Source organism: Panthera pardus, unplaced genomic scaffold (assembly GCF_024362965.1).
Source record: "Panthera pardus isolate Hobbes unplaced genomic scaffold, ASM2436296v1 HiC_scaffold_11, whole genome shotgun sequence".
Classification (NCBI taxonomy): domain Eukaryota; kingdom Metazoa; phylum Chordata; class Mammalia; order Carnivora; family Felidae; genus Panthera; species Panthera pardus.
In genome coordinates, this window is record NW_026526666.1 from 88620769 (window position 1) to 88641443 (window position 20675).

At 50.6% G+C, this 20675-nt stretch overlaps 1 protein-coding gene across 2 annotated transcripts in view; it reads right to left on the reverse strand.

Annotated features, from left to right (window-relative positions):
* Window positions 1–16020, reverse strand: part of GRHL3 (grainyhead like transcription factor 3) — a 34827-nt gene extending 18807 nt beyond the window's left edge. For both annotated transcript variants that reach the window (XM_019461800.2, XM_019461799.2), the window contains exons 1-3: window positions 15766–16020; window positions 3957–4143; window positions 837–898 (exon numbers count right to left, since the gene is read on the reverse strand). In XM_019461800.2, the coding sequence (XP_019317345.1) occupies window positions 837–898; window positions 3957–4143; window positions 15766–15782 (266 nt within the window). In that variant the 5' untranslated portion in view covers window positions 15783–16020. The remainder of the gene's footprint in view (window positions 1–836; window positions 899–3956; window positions 4144–15765) is intronic.
* Window positions 16021–20675: the final 4655 nt, after the last annotated feature.

The following is a 20675-nucleotide window of genomic DNA, read 5'->3' on the forward strand; positions in this document are numbered from 1 at the left end:
ATTAGTTTTCAGAAAAGTCCCACACACTAAACCCTATTGTTTCTAGCATGGAGGGGCCCTGAGCCAGCTGCATGAGTGGTAATGCCTGCCTTAGCAGTTTGGATTTTCTGGAAGGCAGACAGAAGCCCGGAAGGTTTCCCGGCAGAGGCCCTACGTGGGGCAGAGCAGTGGGGGGTGTGGTGGGAGAGGGGGGCTGGGGCAGAGTAGAGAAAGGGCAGGGTCCCTCTTAGTGCCCATCTAACCATGAGCATGGCCTGGGCTGCCTTCCACAGGGAGAGGAACATCAGTGCCCCAAGGCACTAATGCCAGGCAGAGGCCCAAGAGAGCCAGAGGAAAGAAGTACCTGAACCACCTCCCCCCCTCCCGCCCCAGGCCAGGTCTCCCTTCCCGGGAGGCTGCAGGGAGGAGGGGTTTGGAGCTAGGACAGAAAAGCTGCCTTCAGGGCTTTTCCTAGACGAGGGCTTTGAAGTTTGTTTTCAGTAAACTCTGTGTGTGTGTGTGTGTGTGTGTGTGTGTGTGTGTGTGTGTGTGTGTGTTTTCAAGCAGGGTCTCTATGACTTGGTGGCCCCTAGTCTCTTTTGCCTTCATAGGCTCCTTCTTCCATGAAAAATATTTTAAAATACCTTTTACAATTGCATTGGTATAAAAATAAATATAATCCAGGTTGGATTACGATCATCGTTTTCTTCTGATTTGACAATAAATTCTAACACTTTCATGGGCCCCTAAGAGTCCCATGGGTCCTAAGCCCTGAGCCCTCTGTGCCCAATGGATAAGCCCAGAGGTGGAGGTAAGGGTGAAGAAAGGGGCAGATGTGGTAGTTGGGTGTGTCTCACCTCTTTCCTTGGTCATTCCGGCCCCCAGTGCTGGAGGATAGTATCCGCTTCTCCTTGGGGCCCTGAGAGGAAAGAGGGATTTATACATTTATGTTAAGACCAACCCCCCCACCACCACCACCCCCCAGCAGACTTGGCCAGGCAGGGGAGCTATCTTGGTCACTGGGAGAAAACCTGCCACCCAGTCCTTAGAGTTGGCAGGCCATCATTTAGTCTGAGCCCCCAGCTGGAGAAGTACCCCAAGATTAGCAGTTAGGCATCATGGAGTTTGGAGTCAGGCAGATCCGGATTAAGTTCTAACTTGACCATTTAAAAGGGCTGTCTGACTCTAGATAAATGACCGCGCCTTTCTGAGACTGTTTCTTCACATGGCGAGTGGCGGATTATAATGCCTACTTCAAGGGTATTGTGGAGATTTATTAATAAAAATAATGCTTACTTTTATTTTTCATTTTTATTATTTTTTTAATGCTTATTTTTTAAAAAAAGGTCTGATTTATTTATTTCCTTATTTCTTTATTTATAAATGTTCATTTTTGAGAGAGAGCAAGTTGGGGAGGGGCAGAGAGAGAGAGAAGAGGAGGCAGAGAATCCCAAGCAGGCTCCACGCTGTCAGCACAGAGCGCGACGTAGGATTCGAACTCACAAACTGTGAGATCATGACCTGAGCCGAAATCAAGAGTCAGACACTTAATTGACTGAGCCACCCAGGCACCCCTTAAGACTTTACTTTTAAGTAATCTCTATACCCAACATGGGGCTCGAACTCACAACCCCAAGATCAAGAGGTACATGCTCTACTGATTGAGCCAGCAGGAGCCCCTTCATTGTGGTTTTTCAGTAGAGTGCTTCTTGTGCACGGGGCCCTGTATGAAGGCCTTCTATGTGATCTCTAATTTAGTCCCTGCAACCACTCTGTGACAGCTACTAATGTTATCTCCATTATATGAATGAAGAAACTGAGGCCCAGAGAGGCTCTGTTGTCTTAGTGGTTAGGAGCATGGACTCTGGATCCAGATTTCTTGGATTCAATTCCTAGATAGGCCATATAGTGGCAGTGTGACCTTGGGCAAGTCTCTTAACCTCTCTGTACCTCCTCTGTAAGACAAGGATAACAATAGCAACATCAACCCCATGTATGTTTAGAACAGCACCTGGCATATGGAGGACACTATATAAATGTTATTTTAATGGTTATAATTATAATATCATTGTATCTTAGAGCATCTAGGTCATTTCGACTTCTGGCTGATAAAGCCATAACCAGGGCTCCAACCCAGCCTAGTGACTCCAAAGCCTGGGCTCCTACTCACACCCCATGGGACAGGATGAAGGAAGGTACCTGGCATTCAGTAAGAAAGGATAAGCTGTCACCTTTAGAACTATATTGCCCAAAACCACATCGCCAGTCTGTGACCAGACCGGGTCTCAAATCCCAACTCAGTGCTCTCTTCACATCATGAGACCCTGTCCTCATTATCCACGGAGCTGTTCTGAACCCAGAGCGCCCTGAAATGGGGAGGAAGGGCAGGTGTGCCTCATCAGGACACAGTATTTCACTAAAGCCACCATAGGTGTCACCTGCGGCTCCCCACCGTTCTGGCCCTGGGGGACGGTCCTTTGCCTGGGGAGATGGTGCTGGATTTTACTTTATGGTCCAACCTCGAGCTGTAAATCCCAGGCCGGGTTTCAATCCAGGCCTAGGATTCTTAGCTCCCACTGTGTCTCCAGTCGGCCTGTGCCAAATGCTATCAGGATGCTATTGTTCTGCTGGGGAGGAAGTAAGCTAGGGTAACCATACCACTCCAAGGGGAGAAGGAAAGCCAGAGAGAAAATTGGGGGCCTTCTCGAATCTGGGGCCACACGTTCTATCCTTGGCCCGTGAATTTACACACAGAGTTTGCCTTCCCCCTTGGGGTAAGGTAGATAAAGTATTTCTTTGGTCAGTAAATTTGAGGGCTTATTTACAAAGTAGCTTTAAAATCTTCAAGGTCAAAGCCAGTTATCTCAATAATTGGCTGTTTCTGTTTCCTATTCTCAAATCTGGGAGAGTCTCTTAGAGCAGTCACCCAGCCTAGGGAAGGTAAGAAAGTTTGCTGTCATGTGACAATTCAGACAGATGGGTAGGGGCTGCTTGGAGCACTGCATTGAAAAAGATTCTTCAGCCCCACGTACCCCCAGTGAGAATGCAGGCTGTAATCCATTAGCAATGTCTGGCACAGGCACTGGAAGGGGTAGCTGGGTCACTGTGTTATGTATTTGTTACTGCTGACTACTTCAAGCCCGCGTGTCAGATATGGGAGGGCTTAATTCTCAGGAGCGGAGAGTCTACCAGAGTGTCAAGGCCAAGGTCCCCGGAAACAATCAGAGAACAATAAAGGCCGTTCGTCAGGAGGTGCTGAATCATACCGAACGGCAGCGAGGGCAGGAAGGACAGTCAGACACTCGGGAGAGGGAGAGGTGATGTGGCAGGACAGCTGCCAAGTGAAAGTGGCCTTGGGAAGAAAAGAAAATGGTTCAAGAGCAGAAGGCATGTTCCAGGTGGTCAGGTTGGGATAGGTGGGGGGGGGGGGGGGGACAGGGCAGCTGGGATGACCCAAGGGCAGGGGCAGAAGGAAGATGGCAGGTGTCAGGGCGTGTGTGTGCCACTGGTACACATTGATTCATTCCATCAGCACACACGGAGCACTGAGTGTGTGGCCAGTAGTGTGGGGTGCTGAGGACCGAGTAATGATCACCACGTGGTTCCTGCCCTCGAGAGCTCAGTCATGGGGGAGATGAAGAAATAAATGCATAAATAATAAGTTTCTAAAGACAGGGTCAAGGGTAATGATGGTAATAATGAGGGAGCCAAGAGGCACAGAATGGGAGACCCAAGAAAACCTTCCCCGTTCTCAGCGAATGAATGAGGTGACCTTGAAGCTGAGATCCAGAGTTAAGAGTGGGGTTTGGTCAGGGGGAAAGGGGAGGGGGCCAGGCAAAGGGAACAGCATGTGCAAAGACCCAGAGGAGAGAAAAAATACAGCGAGGGGCTGGGGGAGGCCTGCGGGGCCGTGAGGCCTGAAAGCGAAGGCATACATTCAGTCAGGGGGGGGGACGTGCCCAGAGGGGTGAACGCACCATGTAGTAGTCGTAGAGGAAGCTCAAGGCCGCCACACTGTCGTCGTCGCCATTGACCCTCATCATGGCCTTCGTGGCGGCCGTCAAGGGGTTTTCCAGGTAGGTCTTCCAGGCCTCGTCCTCACTAGTGTAGGGGAACTTCTGGAAGTTGACCGGGTCATTCTTTAGCAGTCGTACGGACCTGAAACTAGGAGGTGAGTAAGGAATGTTAAATTTAGGCTGTCCCAGAAGAAGGTCCATGGATGGTCAGCCTCAGGCCAATGCCCAGGGATTTCAGAGTCTTAAAAACCTGGAACCGTTTCTTCTGCCACCACCGGGCAGCTTGGGGGACTAGAACGTACCTGCCCTCGGGCGCTAGATGCTTTCAGTCAATATCAAATGTTGCCATATGAAAGCCGCAGACCTCGGGCCTCAGTTCCCTCATCTGCAGCACAAAGACCATAATCCCAACCTTGCAAAGCTTCAGACAGGATTCAATAAAATGTTTCCATGGTAGATCCTTATTCAAGGGGGATTTAGCATTAGAAGGATAGGAAACAACGACAAGCTGTGAAGAACAAAATTTCCAGATGGCCCAGCACAAGTTCTTCCAAAGAAGTTCCTCTCCAGACTGTGAAGGCCACGGAAGGCTGGCGATTGTTGCAAGTTAGGGAGCGTGGCGAGGAACAGAGAGAGCCAGGGCGAGGAAGCCTGTGGGCAGAACCTGGTCTTGGGAAGTGGCCTTTCAGACCAACACGGATTGCAGAGGGCACGAGCAGCCACTCAGAGCCAGGAACCAGAGGCGAAAGCTGGAGGCCACGCGGAGACGGAACCCGGAAGGGCTGAGAACTCAGACACGTACAAGGCATGTGGCCCAAGAGACGAGCCACAGGGGCTCAAAGGAAAGAGATCATGAGAGGCTTTTTGGAGGAAGCGGGACATTTTAGCAGGGGGAATACTCAGCACTGGGGAATAGATCACACAGAAGAGCCAAGGGAGGCCATAGGGATAGGGACAGGACACAGAATAATGATGTAGATTATTAAAATTATCTAATCTTTATTGAGCATTGACCATGTTTCAGATGCTGTGCTAAGCACTCTCCATGGATTCTCTTACTTAATGCTCATAAGAACCCCGCAAGGCAGGCACTATTAGTGTCCCTATTTTAGAGATGAGGAAACTGAAGCTCAGAGAAGCTAAGGGAATTGCTCAAACTCCTGTTAGTGAGGGGCCCTGAGGGCAATCAAGCTCAAGCAGGATGATGCTGTAATGCAGGATGCTGTAATTCAGGATGCTGTTCTCAAACTTTAGCTGCATCCGAATGACCCGGAAGGCTTATTTTTAAAACACAGAATTCTGGGCTCCACCCCTGGCGTTTCTGATTCAGTAAGTCTGGGGTAGCTGGGGGTTTGCATTTCTAACAAGTTCCCTGGTGATTCTGATGCCGGTAGTCTGGGGACCACCTTTTGAGAATCATGGTTGTAAAACGCGCTCGTAACGGTGAGCAAAGGCATAGAGGTGGGAAAGTTCCGGTCTGTTCATTTTAGAGCAATGAGTGTGTGGAGAGTGGCAGGTGAGAGATGGGAGCAGCTAGGCTGGGACACTGCGGGAGGCTAGTGGGTGGGCAAGGACCTCACAATCACGCTGCAGGAAGTGCCCTCTAGCCACCCTGCAGCTCAAGCCTGCATTCCCAGACACGGAGTGGGAACAGCAGCCAGACCACACCCAGGCAGGCAGTGGGCGGCAGCTCTCGGGGCGGAGGGGGAGGGGGCTTCATCCAGGGCACAGTGTCTCCCATCACACTGGGCCCCAGGGTGCGGGACATAGGGCTCTGAGAGGGAGGGGGAGAGAGCTGTCACACAGGAAAGAGAAATGACAGAAACCTTCCTGCGCTAGGGGTGCGGAAAGGGAGGCACACCCCGAGTTTCTGTTACAATAAATCAAGGGCATTAAGACGGAGAAGTGAGAAGTAGGCCCCTCCTAGCTGCCTCCTGGGCCGGGGGGTTAGAAGAATTTACAGAGCAATCCCAGGTCACTGGCCCCGGCCCCTCCCAGCCCCAGGCTAAAGGAAACTCCCACACGAAAAGGACGGGGGAGAAGCAGGCAAAGGCCTGGTGGGCGCCCTCCCTCCACATCAGTTGGGACCCCCAGTGCTTTGCACTGTCCCTCATTTGTAAGAGGAGTCTCATAAAAGCACCCACCACAGAGGAGTAGGAGGATTGAGTGCTTTGCCACACAAAGAATGATTAGAACGGAGACTGGCACATAACAAGTGCTTAACACGTGAGAGCCATTCTTGTGCTCCGGACCCAGCTTTGGAGCCAGACATCGAGCGTTGCAAAGTGACACAAGACACGGTCACCCTGCAAGCCAGTGGCAGAGCTGGGCCTAGAGCCCGTTCGCTGACTGGCGGAATGGCCATTACCAGCTGCGATGAGCTACCGGTTATCTTACCGTATTTAAAAATCCAGGTTTAGAAGACAGTGATAAAGTCCCATCAGGAAGAAAAGGTCAGTGTTTGTCGTTATTCCGGGAGGCCTTTCTGGCCTACGAGGGTCTCCGGTCCACCCTGCTGGGACCCCACCCTCTGAGTCCTTGCTACACAGTGGCTGTCACACCTTAAGCATTTACCACAGGCAGACACGGTGCTGGTTTTCTGCACTGTCTCATCGACTCTGTGCAATAGCCCTGAGAGACAGGTATTGGGGAAATGGAGACTCAAACAGGTAATATTACCTGCTCAAGGGCCCTCGGCTGGTAGGTGGTAGAAGCTCACCCTGAACTCGGACCTGCCGGACTCTAAGATGTTCTGTACCCCATGCTCGTCTCCTTTCGGGATACCTTTCTTATTCTGGAAATTCCCCTCCTCTGCAATACATTGAACAGATGGTCCACTGACATACAGAAAAGGATTTTCCACCCACACAAGGAAGGAGGAACTGAGTAAGAAAGCAAGATGACTGGAAGTTTCTGGCCAGGAGCTGGGAGCCCTAGTGTCTTCGTCCCCATGCCTGCTCATGCTACCAATCAATTTCATGTTCCCAGACTGAGCACTTGGCTTCCAGAAAGTCTTGACTATGGATAAGATTGGCATTGACTTATGTGCCAAATCCTGAAATCCAAGAACTTCTCACTGGAATTGAGGATCAAGGGCCCAGTGGGTGAGAGATGTGAAGAGTTCCAGGTAGTGAGCCTTACTTAAGGGTGACAGAGCCGGAATAAGGAGGGGAGACAAGGTGACTCTCACCCTGTGCAGTCACCTTCTCAAGGGCTTCCACCAACTCTCTGCTGGCCCAAGGCAGAGCTCCTCGGCTTCAAGAAGGAGGAAGGAGAATGGGGGGAGGACAGGATGGCCAGAGGACTTGGCCTTGGGCAGCCTTCTTGATGTCAGATCTCTACCAGGGCATAGAAGAACCCTGAGCAGCACCATGGAAAGAAATAGCACCAGAGTCATAACCTGACAGACCCAAGTCAACTGTGTGTCCTTGGGTAAGGCATTAGCCTCTCTGAGCCTATTTCCTCATCTGTTAGATGGGTCTCCTGAATGTCTTCTGTGCACCCAGTCAGGGACTCTCTAGGCCTTGGTGAATCAGCCAAGAACAAGACAGATAAGGCTCTGCTCCCATGGAACTTACAGTTTAATTGGGGAGGACAGACCACAAACAAGGAGTAAATGAGTTAATTTTAGTCAGTGATAAGTGCTGTGAAGAAAATTAAAACAGTCATGTGAGGGAGTCACCAGGAATGGCTACTTTCGAGTGGGGCTAATCTCATGGGCTGTTAGGAGAATTAAATGCATTAACGTAAGAAGTGTGCTTAGCCTAGAGCCTGCCAGAGAATAATCACTCAGTAAATAATAGCCATCATCATCAACATCATCATGGCCCCCCAAATGAGAGTAAAGGGGAGACTCTGCCTAAGGTTCTTAAATTAACATCCTCCCTAAGCCTCCTGTGAACAAGGTTCTGTGTCAAAAACAAAAGAGACAGTGTAATAACCCCTTGCCTTGACTTTCACGTTCATTATCTCATGGGGCCTCCCAACATACATGGTGTGTTATTATCTTTACTTTACAGACCAGGAAATAGACGACACAGATGTTAGGTGACCTGTTCCAGGGGACTGGTCAAGTGAGTTACAAAGCCAGCCCTCCTGGGATCTAACTCCACAACTAGTCACTTTTCCACCGACAATTAGTTTCCAAGAAGGGACACAGAAGAGAGGAAAAACCCAATAAATATGGGTGGCATCCATCCAACCCTCCATCCCTGATCTTAACAAATATTTGTCAAGTAACTACTATGTGCCAGGCCTTGTCCTAGGCAAACAAGACAACGAGGTCATCCCTGCCATCATGCAGGTTGCATTTCAGTGGCAGGAAGACAGACAAAACCACAAAAACAAACACCTAACATTAGGCGAAGACAGGGATGAAGGAAAGGAAGCAGGAGCCTGACCTGCCTAAAGTCTGGGGAGTAACCGGATGTTGTTAAGAGGAGCACTGGAGGGAAGAGGGAGCAGTGAGACAGGTGGGGAGGATTTTGGATCTTCCAGAGCAGAGGAGAAGAGACACAAGATCAAAGGCATAAGCCTGGGACCGCTCCCAGAGCTTGTCCACCTACTGTGTGCCAGGTTTTTTGCATAAGTCGCCTTGTTTCAAGGAAGGCCAGCCCACTGAGGAGGAAACTCAAGTCAGAGATTTGATAATCCCTCTCATTTGCATAGCGTGTTATATTTTTCAACATGCTTCTCATACATTTGTCATCACCTCTGATCCTGCAACGCCCCTGTAAAGTAGGGAGGGAACGTATGACTATCCCCCGTGTGATAGCAGGAAAAGTTGAGCCACAGAGAGGGCCACTGGCGTGCCTCAGGCCACCCAGCTAGTATCTCACGGCATAAAGCTTAGAACAGAGGTCTCTGGTTTCTAACAGCAAGAACCTTCACAAGGCTGCCTCCTCAGAGCCTCCCCGGTCCAGCCTTCTCCTCCACTTGGGAGAGGGTTGGAAAGAAGATCAAGAGAGAGGAGTTCGGGCGTCTACCTGTTAAGCTTCACTTCCTGAAGCCCCTGTCCCGAGCCTGTGGGGATGTGCAAACTGCCCAAGCAGGGGTTCTCATGTGGGTGGGGCCTTGCCCCAGGGGCTCACTGTGGGCCCACAGCACGGGAGGGGGTGTGGCACCAGCTGTTCCACCCCCAGCCATACTCTTAGCCTCCTGACTCTACCCTGGATCTTTCTGGGCACCGGGCTGGAGGAAGCCCAGGGTGATGAAGAGGGTTTCCTCCCAAGTCCTTTTGGGCTCCGAGCGCCCACTGCCTTCGGGCTGAGAACCACTGGAAACTCCCAATGATGCTAAGTAAATGTGTCTGAGCCATTACTTGAGGACTTTGGGGTTCAATTCAGGGTGCAAAGGGACTTTCAAACTCTAGTCTCTTAGACAAAGTGTGACTTTGCCAGAGGACACTCAGCACAGAGCAGGGTTGAGAGTTGAGTCTTTTAGCTTCCCAGCTAGTACTAAATTGAATCATTGCCCCACCTCAAAGGCATTTCAATAATTCAGAGATGTAAAAGGAAGGACTCTTACTCAATTTTGCAGAAGGGAGAAGAAAACTCACCGCCACGGGGGTAGCCTCAAGCCCCTGCCTGGCACAGGATAGATCCAGTGAGCTGGGTCCCAACTTCCCTTCCAGCCCAAGGAGGAAGAGTTCCAGGGGCCACCTGAGCTGGGTGTGGGACACCCAGATACACCCAGTATCTTGCAAACCCTGTCGTGAGCCACCCAGCCTCCTCAGCAGTGATCAACCACACTCACTAATTACCCACAGGGAGGCCTTGCCACAACCGCTCACCGAGGAATCATTTATCAGTCAGTCCCACGCACAGTGCTCCCCTGGGCACGACGGGAGCACTCTGGGGTTCTCGCGCTTGCCAGCGGCCCATCTGGTTTCTGGACGCACGGGTTGTGAACTGTGCCTTGTCACATGCTGGGGGCTCTTTGGGGGCCTCGATGGAAAAAGGAGGGAGCCTAGCGCATGGCTCTATCGTGACGCCACTTTGAACGAGGTAGTGTGAGCTCATGACTACGGGGTGGGCCCCAGAGTTGGGCAAACCTGCTTCCAGTTTCAGCTCTGCTAGTTACTAGCTGTGTGACTTAATGCAACTTGACCTCTCTGTGCCTCAATTTTCTTACCTGTAAAAAGAGGGAAAGACGAGAGTACTAACCTCACAGAATTATTATGATAGCTACTGTTCACTCGAGGGCTTAACAAGCACCCGGTGCCGGCCCAACAATTTCTAGTCATTGTTTTATTTCATCTTTGCAGCTTTATGAGGTATTACTGTTGGAAAATGCAATGAGATAATGCAGGTAATCAGCAGAGTGCCGGCACATAATAATGCGAACCATTATCATTATTATTACTCACTTTGCAGGGCAGCCCCCATCAAATTGCACGGCAACTCACAGCCTCACCTTCTCCCGCCTGTAAATGGGACACCTCCTCCTAGCAGCAACAGGAGACTTAAAGCTTGGAGATTCCCAGATAAGAGGGGCAGGCATTGCCAGCTTCATCATCCGGCTTCAGGTGGGCAAGCTGAGGGCGGCCAGGCTCCAGCCAACTCTCCTAGTTGCACGCAAATTAATTATGTGCCATTTTCTAATTATAACAGAAACTCGCTTTCTCCTCTTTGAAAAATCCTGCCCTCTATGGGAATTTTTCTTTTGTGCTATGTCCTTCTCGTTTCCTGTCCAATTTTCTTGTCCCTCCCCCCACTTTTTTTTTTAATTTTAGGGAGTGAGTGAATGAGTGTGTGAGCAGGGAAAAGGGCCAGAGAGAGAGAGAGAGAGAGAGAAAGAGAGAGAGAGAGAGAAGAGAGAGAGAGAGAGAAAGAGAGAGAGAGAAAGAGAGAGAGAGAGAGAAGAGAGAGAGAGAGAGAGAGAGAGAAAGAGAGAGAGAGAGAGAGAAAGAGAGAGAGAAAGAGAGAGAGAGAGAGAGAGAGAATCTTAAGCAGGCTCCAGGCTCAGTGCAGAGCCCAACATAGGGCTCAATCCCATAACCCCGGGATCATGACCTAAGCCAAAATCAAGTCAGACGCCCAACCAACTGAGCCACCCAGGCGCCCCTTGTTCCCTCTTTCAATTGAGATGTGAAAGAAATTGAAATCCACCTCTAAACCCAGGGTGCCACATCCCTTCATTCATTCACGCACTGATTCATCCAATAAACATTCACTGAGAGTTACCCTATAATAAGCCCTGTGCTGGGTACTAGGGCACAAAGGTAAACACCACGCTGTCCCTGCCCTCAAAAGTTTCCAATTCTTGCTGCCCGGGTGCTCCACCCACCAGTGAAATAACACCAAATATTGGTGAGATAATTTCCCTTCAGGACATCCACTAGGTCAGTTCTGACTTTTTTAGAAGATGAAAGGAAGCCAGGATTATTTGCTCCATTTTGCAAATGCTGAGTTCCCAAGAGGGGAAGGGCAACACGGGAAGGAAAAGGAACTGTTATTTAAAAGCATCAGGCCCTGTGCCTTTTCATTCTCATACTTGACCTGTGTGTGGGGGGGGGGGGGGGGGGGAGGCGTATTATCACTAATTTACACATACAGCACTGACACCTAGAAAGGTTAAGGAGCTCAACCAAAAGTCACCTGGTCCCTACATGGCAGAGCTGGGCTCAAACACAAGCGTGACCCCCATAGCAACGAGCTCTCAGCTTGCTGACCCAGCAACTACGTGGCAGGTCAGAAGAGGATCTGGGAACCTCTTGTCTCCCAATCCTCTGCCAGGTCTTCTAGGCCAATGGTTCTTAAACTTGAACATGCATCAGAATCGCCTGGAGGGCCTGTTAAAACACATATTGCTGAACCCCCACCCCCAGAATTTCTGATTCAGTAGGTCTAGGGTGAGGCTGAGAATTTGCATTTCTAACAAGTTCCCAGGTGGTGAAGATGATGATGCTGGTCCAGGAACCACACTTCGAGAACATCAGTTTTAGGTGAACCAATAATTCTCTCTCTGCAAAATAATGGCTCTCTCTCCTCACCTTCCCCATTTCAAAAGTAACATAGGTATGTAAAACCACAATATACAAAATGTAAAACACAGAGAAAATTGGAAGCAGAGACCAGAATTCACCTGCATTCCTCCACTCAGAGATAACCACTATTAACAGGTTGGCGTATCTCCTCCTCTTTTTTCAATATCTGTGCAGATAGGAAGCAGGGTGACACATTGGTGTGGAACATCCTTCTAGCCCCTCGGTTGAGACCCAGTGAAGATTCCAGCTCTTCCTTGAGATCTTGAGCAAGCCTGGGGCAAGCCTCAGACCCGTCCTTGAGCAACACTGCACTTATGCTCCCATCCTCACTGGATTGTTGGGACAGTTAAAGGAGATCATGTATTTACCAAGCACCGGGCACCGTGTCTGCTGTGGAGTCGGCCCTCGGGTCAATGCTTGGCTGTTGCTTTTGTTTTAACCAAAGGGAAAGCTTCCAGTATGCTATTTCTCTTTCGGCCCTGTGGCCCTTCCTCCTGTCCGCCCTTCCTCCGGCTCCGCTTCCTCTGGGTGGACCCCCGACGCCCCCTTTGGCTCCAGGCACCTGACCCCGGGCCCTCGCTGTGCCTGGGCAGCCAGGGCAGTAGCAGGAGCCTCAGGAGCGTCCCGCACCCGGAGCCGCCGCCGTTAGGGTTGTCTCAGCCTCAGTCCGCCTGTTTTACAGGCCGAGCTTAATGAGGGCTCTTAACTTTTCATTCACCAGCAGCGTAACTCCGACTTTTAATAACACACCTTGTGCACGACAAAAATTTGCTCCTGGCAATCATGGTTTCGACCACAAAACCGCAGTGGGGAGGCGTTCCTGGTTAACTCTTTCAGCGCTCCAGGCAGTCTGGAGCCTGGCGCTCCTGGAGATCAGATGGAGCGGCGACAGAGGCCTGCGGTCACCCACTGGGACGTCCCCTGTCCCCCTCCCACGGGCAGTCCCGTCTCTCCAAGGCTTTCGGGAGGGAGAAAATTCTAGGCGGCAGGTGGGCTCTCAGTCCGAAGACCGTGCAAGGCTGGAGAACGGAATCCTGGTGCGCCTCGCTCACTTCACTCTCTCTCCTCCACTCGACTAGACCTACTATGTGCTGATCACTTAGTCTCCTAACGCTTCATTTCCTCCTGGGCGGGGCGAGCCAGGGCAGGTGCTCCAGGCACACACCAGGCCCCGAAGGACCCACAGCAACCGGGATAACACCCGGGGCTGTAAGCGGACCGCCCCCACCCCCAGAAAGCCACGGCGGGCTGCGCGCAGGCGCCCACTGCGTCCCGCGAGAGGAGCGCGCCAGGCCGCGACTTCCTGCGCCTCGCGCAGCCCCAGGATCCCTTGCGGCGGCTCTAGCCCCGGGGGCAGCAGACGGCGCCCACTGGCGGCACCCGAGGCGGCCTGCGTTGGCCCCGAGGCTGGCAGACGCACCCGGCAGGCGCTGGGCCCGACCACATGAAAGGCCGGAGTGCTCCACCCGCAAGCTGCCTCGAGCGGGGTTCTAACTACGCGCCGCCATGCACCCCAGGACCCGGCCTTCGAAGTGCCGCCTTCCACCCGAGGCCTGCCCCGGGCCGGGTGGCCCGCACGCCGGAGCGCATTGTTTCCCCTGCCAGGTGGGTGTGCACAGCCCATGTTGGACCGAGGACACAGAGGGTCGGAGAGGAGAAACAAATTTCACCAGGATCCTGCGGTTGCCAAGTGGCAGCATTTAGTTCTCCACGAGCCCGGCTTTTCCCACCACACCAAGGCCTGGCAAGAGTTCATCACACTGTCGGAGCTCAAGATGGACGCTAGAACCAGCCCTCCTAACTCGGCACTTTTGGGGGGGGGCGGGGGGGGGGGGCGGAATTCGGCAGCCAAGCCTGTGGTCACAGCAGCACCAGCAGCAACTACTCAAAAGTTGCAAGCCAAGCACTTGACACCCTCCCCCCCCCCCCCCCCCCCTTATCCGTAAGTGTAGCCCAGCCCCAGGGCACTGAGGCTCTGTCCTTGTAATCTCTCAGATGGTGGCTTCCGAGTCTGTCTGCAATTACTCTGCGGGCACAGGTTCCCCTCCCCCTCCCCCAATCGGATCAGAGAAGTGTCCACTGTCAGCTGATCAGACTTCAAACCCAAATCATTAGGAAGGAGAAAATCAGGAAACCTTTCTGTTCAAGTATCCCAGCTTCAGGACACTTACCAACCCCTCCCCCCACCCCCCCCAAAGGGGCACTAACGAGCAGATTCTGTCTGCAGCCTCTGCAGTGTTAACCAGCAGATCTACGTGGGATAAAGACGTAAGATTTTTGTTTGTTTTAGGAGTGTGGAAAAATAAAAAGCAAGAGGCTCATAAATACTCATCGGTTATTTCTCTGTGAAGGAACGAGGGTATTGTTAGTTTGCTCCTTATCAGGCTTTAAACCAATCACTTTTCCAAAGCAGTTGGGTCCCCCAACAACTTCACTATGGCACCCACAATTTACAAGTGAGGAAACCGAGACTCGGGTAGGTGAAGTGACTTGTGCAAGGTCACACAGCTCATTAGCGACAGCTGGTATTTGAACCCAGGTGTTGCCTCCAGTGCCCCTGCTTTTATTCCAGTTGTCAACACATCGTCAACCCCAGGGAGTTTGTTAAGTGAAATCTGATGCCCAGTCAGTGTACTATGGACATAGTTGGCTAATCCAGGAGAACTCAAGAGCTAGCGGGTGTCATGGAACACTGTTTGCAATTAGGACCCACCAATTGTCCCCCGCAGGTCTCATGTTCTTAAAACAATTTATTGAGGAGTAGCTAGAAAAAAAGATGGTTCCGCCCTTGTCTCTGCCCACTCACCTCTGAGCATAGCAAGGAGAGTCTGTTTTAGAAGCCTGGCATCTGCCAATTCCCTGAGCCCAAACTAAAGCAGCCCAGAATCCCAGCTCCAAGCCACCTTCTCTGAGGTCTAGACCCTAAGCAGGGGGTCCGTGGTGAAGATCAGCATCAGCCAGTGGGGAGTCTAAATCTCATACGGGCAGGAAGGCACTGCATCCTGCCAGGCAATGGAGACGACCTCACTGAAAACCACATCTCAGCTTCTTCAGACTTAGAACTGCCTCTGAATAAAATCAACTACATTTTGTTAATGCATCTTCAGACCCGAGCTCTGTGCTTAGCATTTTACAGTTTTTATCACACACAACTCCGTCAGGAACCCTGCAAAACATTCTTGTGCCCATTTTCTGGATGAAGTAAATGAGGCTCAGGTGAGTTGAATGACTTGTCCAAGATCACATACCCCATAAGGAGCAGAGTCTGGATTTGAACCTAGGTCAGGCTGACTACAGAGCCCATATGTTTAAACACCACTCTGTAACCTTCCCCCTTGGGACTGTTCCAACCCAACAAACAAGCCCCTTTAGAGAAAGCCAGCTCTCCGCCTAAGACTGCTCTTAGAACTACCTCAAAGAAGTTCCTTTTGGCAAGAAGATAGCCTAGTTGGGATTGGAGCTGATTTCTGAGTCCCTTTAAGAGTATTAGAAAGTGGTGCCGACAGCCTTCGCGGTTTCAGTCCTCTGTGTTTCCCTACCCGGCTCGAAACTGCTCAGCGTGGAGAGAGAGAGAAAAAAACCTATTTTCCCAGGGAAACACTCAACTCTAGCTTGAGATGGGGCTTGCCTCAACACGTCAAAGTGAGATCGTCAGCCCATTCATTTACCCTTACAAATTGCTCTGTGAATCCTGGCGCCGGCCTCCCTGCGCTTCCCCCTTCTGGAAACCCCACGGAGCCTCCATGCTCAGAGAGCGCCAGGCATCCACCAATGTTTACTCACTCAAGTTCATTCGACATCTTCTTGCTCCCAGGCTCCCAAGCTCAAAGATGAAGACGGGCACCAGCACTGAGGCTCTGCTGACCGCTTGTCTCTAATTCTTGCCTGACACAGACATTCCCTGCCCAGGGAAGTGTTTGATTTATGTCGAGGTTTGAGTGTCGGGATTTTGCTGACAGGTAGGTTCCCGGCAGCGCTGGTGCTGATTGGCTGTGGGTACAGGTGCCGGCGACAGCAGGTATGCCTCAACAGGTGCAGCTGTTAACTCTTGGCCTGCCGCGTTGGGGGCGGAGCCAAGGGGGGCCGGCTGGGTGGAGCTGGCCAATTCCTTCCTAGGTGAGGGGGTGGGAGGTGGAGAAGAGGGAGGAGAGAGGGAGGGAAAAAAATGCTGGAGAGAAGATAGAGGAAAAGTACAGAGACAGATACTTGGCTAAAGGTCGATTTCTGTTTCTAGTTAGTATCCTGGATACTTGGGAACATCCCCTCAATTCCTTTGCCCCTTCCTCTACCCAGCATCAAATACTTCAGTCGCTGGGGAATTCTCAGAGAGCCGATCTCCCCGCCCCACCCCCACCGTATGGGGGTGGGGGAGTCCTGTGTGTAAATTCCCTTTGCTTTTCAGAGCTTTCCCCTTAAGATAACAGTATGTTATTTTTGAATAATCTTACAGTTATTCAAGTGAGTTCTTTTGATTCTCACAGTAACCCAGCGTGGCTGATATTATTACTGCACCCCCTTCCTTCCCAACACACTTAACGGGTGAGGAAATGGAGGCGGGAGAGGTAAATTGACTTGCCCAGGGGTAAAGCTAGTTGAGTGTCAGAGCCCAGATGTGAATCTTCAGTCATCTCCAAGTCTGGCTGTCCCTTAGAGCTGAAGTCAGTGGCCGCAATTCAACAGATGATTTACTGAGCACCTGTTGTGTGCCAGGCCTTACTCTGGGTTCTGAGGAGACGGAGGCCAAGAAGACAGGGTCACTGTTCTTGAGGAGTCTACAATTGGAGTGTGTGTGCATGTGGTGGGGGGGTGGAGATAGGGTGGGAAGCAGCCTTTTCTTTGGTGTGATACAGATCCGAATGAGAGATGAGCAAACCAGATACCTTTGGCCAGCACAGAAGGGATGGAAAAGTTGAAGTCCACCACCTCTGAAGCCTTAGCTAGCTGGTCATTTCACAGAGCCTAATAAGCGCTTTCTTCCTCATTGGAAACACAGGAGAAATCAGATACTCCTCAGACTAAGTAATTGTGGAATAATTGCCATGAGCTGTGAGGAACACAGGTTGGTAAACCCGAAAGATCCACAGACACAATTAGGAGAATGCTAGAGCTGTTTTTAGAGCTTCCACCAGGATTAATTTGAAATTAAATCTAAGCTACAGATCTTGGTATCTGTTTTTTCCCTCTCTCTTTCTGTTCTCTGCCCACCCCCTCTTCCCTTTTAGCAAATTATCTCTTTGCTCTGTCTTCCTGGGAGCCTCGCCTTGGCCCACTCCTTTCTCTCTCAGGGAAGGGTGCGGTTTCAGCTCCTCCTGCCAATATGATGGAGGTTTTCAGGGTAAAGTCAGAATCTGAAGGAGCCTTCTCAGGGTGAGGTCAGGCCTGTGGAGAAAGGGTACTGGGTTTGAGAAATGTCAGACGTTGGTTTCTCACTGGAGGCTGTGTTGGTGGCAGCCAAGGGGACCCTGATGAATAACACTAAATAGTAATAGTAATTGCTAATAAAGTATCAGCTCAGAGTGGGCCTCCCCAGTTGCCCTGGTTTTTTCTGGGTTATTGGGGGGGGGTTGTTTTTTAATTTTTTTAACATTTATTTTTGAGACAGACAAAGAGCACGGGCAGGGGAGGGGCAGAGAGAGAGGGAGACAGAATCTGAAGCAGGTTCCAGGCTCTGAACTGTCAGCACAGAACCCCTTGCGGGGCTCTAACTCACAAACTTCAAGATCATGACCTGAGCCAAAGTCGGACACTCAACCAACTGAGCCACCCAGGCCCCCCAGCTGCCCTTGTTAAAGTTACATTCAGTCACTATATCACACCACTTTATTTGGCTCTCTGCAAAGCTCTTACAGCCTTTTTATATTTTTCTAATTGTTTATTGTTCATCCCCCCCCCCATTTAGGAATGTGAACTCCATTAATAAAGACCTTGTCTGTCCTGTTCGCTTTTGAACTTCCGGTGCCTACTACGGGTCTGGCGGACGGTAGGTGCTCGGTATACCGCATATCAGGCGTCGTGCTCTGCCGTTACATGCATCGTCTCACTTAATCCTCATAGGGACCCTGTGAGATGGGCGCTTTGGTTGTCCTTGTTTTAGAGATGAGGAAACTGAAGTACAAGTGACTAAGTTACTCAAGCTGCAGAGCTTAGAAGTGTGGAGCTGGAGCTGGGATTTGATCCAAGAACAGAGCCAGTGCCCAACCACTTTGCAGATGTTATTGGTGGCAGGAGAGCCATTCGGTGCCAGCTGTAACTGCAAAGCTCACTGCGGCCCAAGGGATGGCACACTGGTCTGCCCGCCTCCTGGAAGGCTGGGAGTTTCTGTCAGCTGTGTCGCAACTCACAGGTAAAGGGCTGTGGAGGTGACTCATGTTGGCTGGGCTCAGATGGAGGCTGGGATTCCGGGCGGCGTGTCTGTGCTCGCTGGACTTTTTAAAATGGGTCCTCTCTCTCTACTTCTGGATTTTGCCTCTTTAATCACACACACCCCATCTGCAGAGATCAGCAGAGGCCCAGATCATGGGGCAGAGGGGTCCTATGTCTCCAAACATGGGAAGGCACCCTGGGTGGGATGGAGACCATAGACTAATGGTCTAGGGTAGGTAGGCGCGGGCACCATGAGCCAGTTTACAAGGTTACCGGACCCCTCAGCAGAGCTATGCCTCCCGGTTGTGACGGTGTGGGCTGTTCTAGCCCTTCATTAAACGAATCACAGATGCCAAGGTTTGAGAGAGACACTACCCAAGCTTTGCCCACACCCCTTTCCTCCTCCTGTGTAGCCTGGGCATGCCCCAGGGCTAAGCTGGGCTGGCATCTCTCCTCCTCTATGGATTGGCCCAATTCTTGGTTTCTTGGCCGAGAAGATTGAAAACAGAGACCAACCAGTCACATGTGACATAGTAATTATTTTCACAACAGTGTGAGCAAATAATGGTGCCTGCTGTTTATTTCACATTTGTATGTTGGAAGCCCTGTGCTAAGAGTTACCTATGTTAGCTAACAGTATTGCTCTGAGACTGACAGATCTGGGGTTCAAAGCCCAGCCCAACCACGTGATGTTGGGCAAAATGACTTGAGCTTTTTGAGCCTCAGTTTCCTCACCTGTGAAATAGGGTCATTGTGAGGATTAAATGAGATAATGCACGTGAAGTGCATTCTGCAATGCCTGGCCCAGAGCACTCAGTAATTGTTAGGACAGCCTTTTTTTTCTCATTTAATTCTCATGTAAACCTCATGAGGAAGCTGCTGCCTCATTTTACAGGTGAAGAAACTGAGAGGAGTTAAATGATTTCTCAAAAGTGAAAAGCTGATAAGTAAAAGCTGAAATCTGAACCCACATCTTTCTGCCTCCATTCTTGTAGAACTAGATTAAGTTAGGGATTGCCCTGGGTTCAAGTTCTGCCTGGCCGCTGGCCACTTCCTAGCTCTACAACTGGGTAAATTTCTTCTCTCGGAGCCTCTGAGACCAGATTAATGAATCACCAAAAGGGAGGCGTTACATGCGAGATCACCCAGGTTTCCTTTTCTAGATTACTTCTGGAAATCCCTCCTTCTCCTTTCCAGATTTATCTCTGAAAGAGTGTGACACTTTTTACATGTTGGGAAGGGGTAAAGGTTAGGACCATGGAGTTAAGTACATGCTAAGAGCACGAGCTGTTTTGTTTGTCTGCAGAAGTTGTGGACTGCACAAGCACAGTGCCACCTTAGGGTACAAGACTTGCGCTGTTGGACACGATGGCCCTGCGAACAGTCCTTTTTTTCTAACACATCAAGACTTCATGGGCATCCAAGACTTCATGAAAATCTGTTGACCTAAATAAAAATATTGAAAGGACAAATTCCCAAAAGTCAACAATACTTCTCTGTGGGTGCTAAAATGACAGAATTTTGATTTTTTCCCTATCTTCTCTTCCCCACCAGGTTTCTGCACTGACCTTGCATTGCTTTTTAATTAGAAATACTATACCAAACTCCAGTTGTTGTTGTTGTTTATAAATATTTTTATTTTTTTAAGTAATCTCTGTGCTCAGTGTGGGATTTAAACTCATGACCCCAAGACCAAGGGCCACACACCCTACCGACTGAGCCAGCCAGGTACCCCTACAAAACCCCAGGGGTTTTTTGTTGTTGTTGTTGCTGTTTATTTATTTATTTTGAAAGAGTGAGAGAGAGTCCAAGCAGGAGAGAAACAGAGAGGCAGAGAGCAAGAATCCCAAGGGAGGCAACGCAGAGCCTGACGTGGGGCTCAAACTCACAGACTGTGAAATCATGACCTGAGCCGAAATCAAGAATCAGATGCTTACCTGCCACTCAGGCACCCCCAAACCCCAGTTTTAATGCCCATTAACTAAGTGGTCCTTCTGTCCCCATTCTTCCTGGAGCAAAGGTGGAGATAAAGGTAGTAAAGATGTGGAGTCCTTGCTTGGAGCCTCCCTGTGAAGCGTGTGCATGGAAAACGGGGGCTGCCCAACTTGCAGGTTCTAAGCAGGGAGCTCAGGAATCAGTTCTAATCTTGACTTCATTAAAATGATCATTAATTGAGCCCTCATCCTGTGCTACTTGCTTTAGATGCTTTATCCCATTCCTGCCTGTCAAATGGGGTCACATAATGCACTCCAGACGGACTTGACTCCTGGAGCACTGGCCAAGTTACTACAGGATACCGACTCCGGAGTCAACTGCCTAAGACCTTGGAC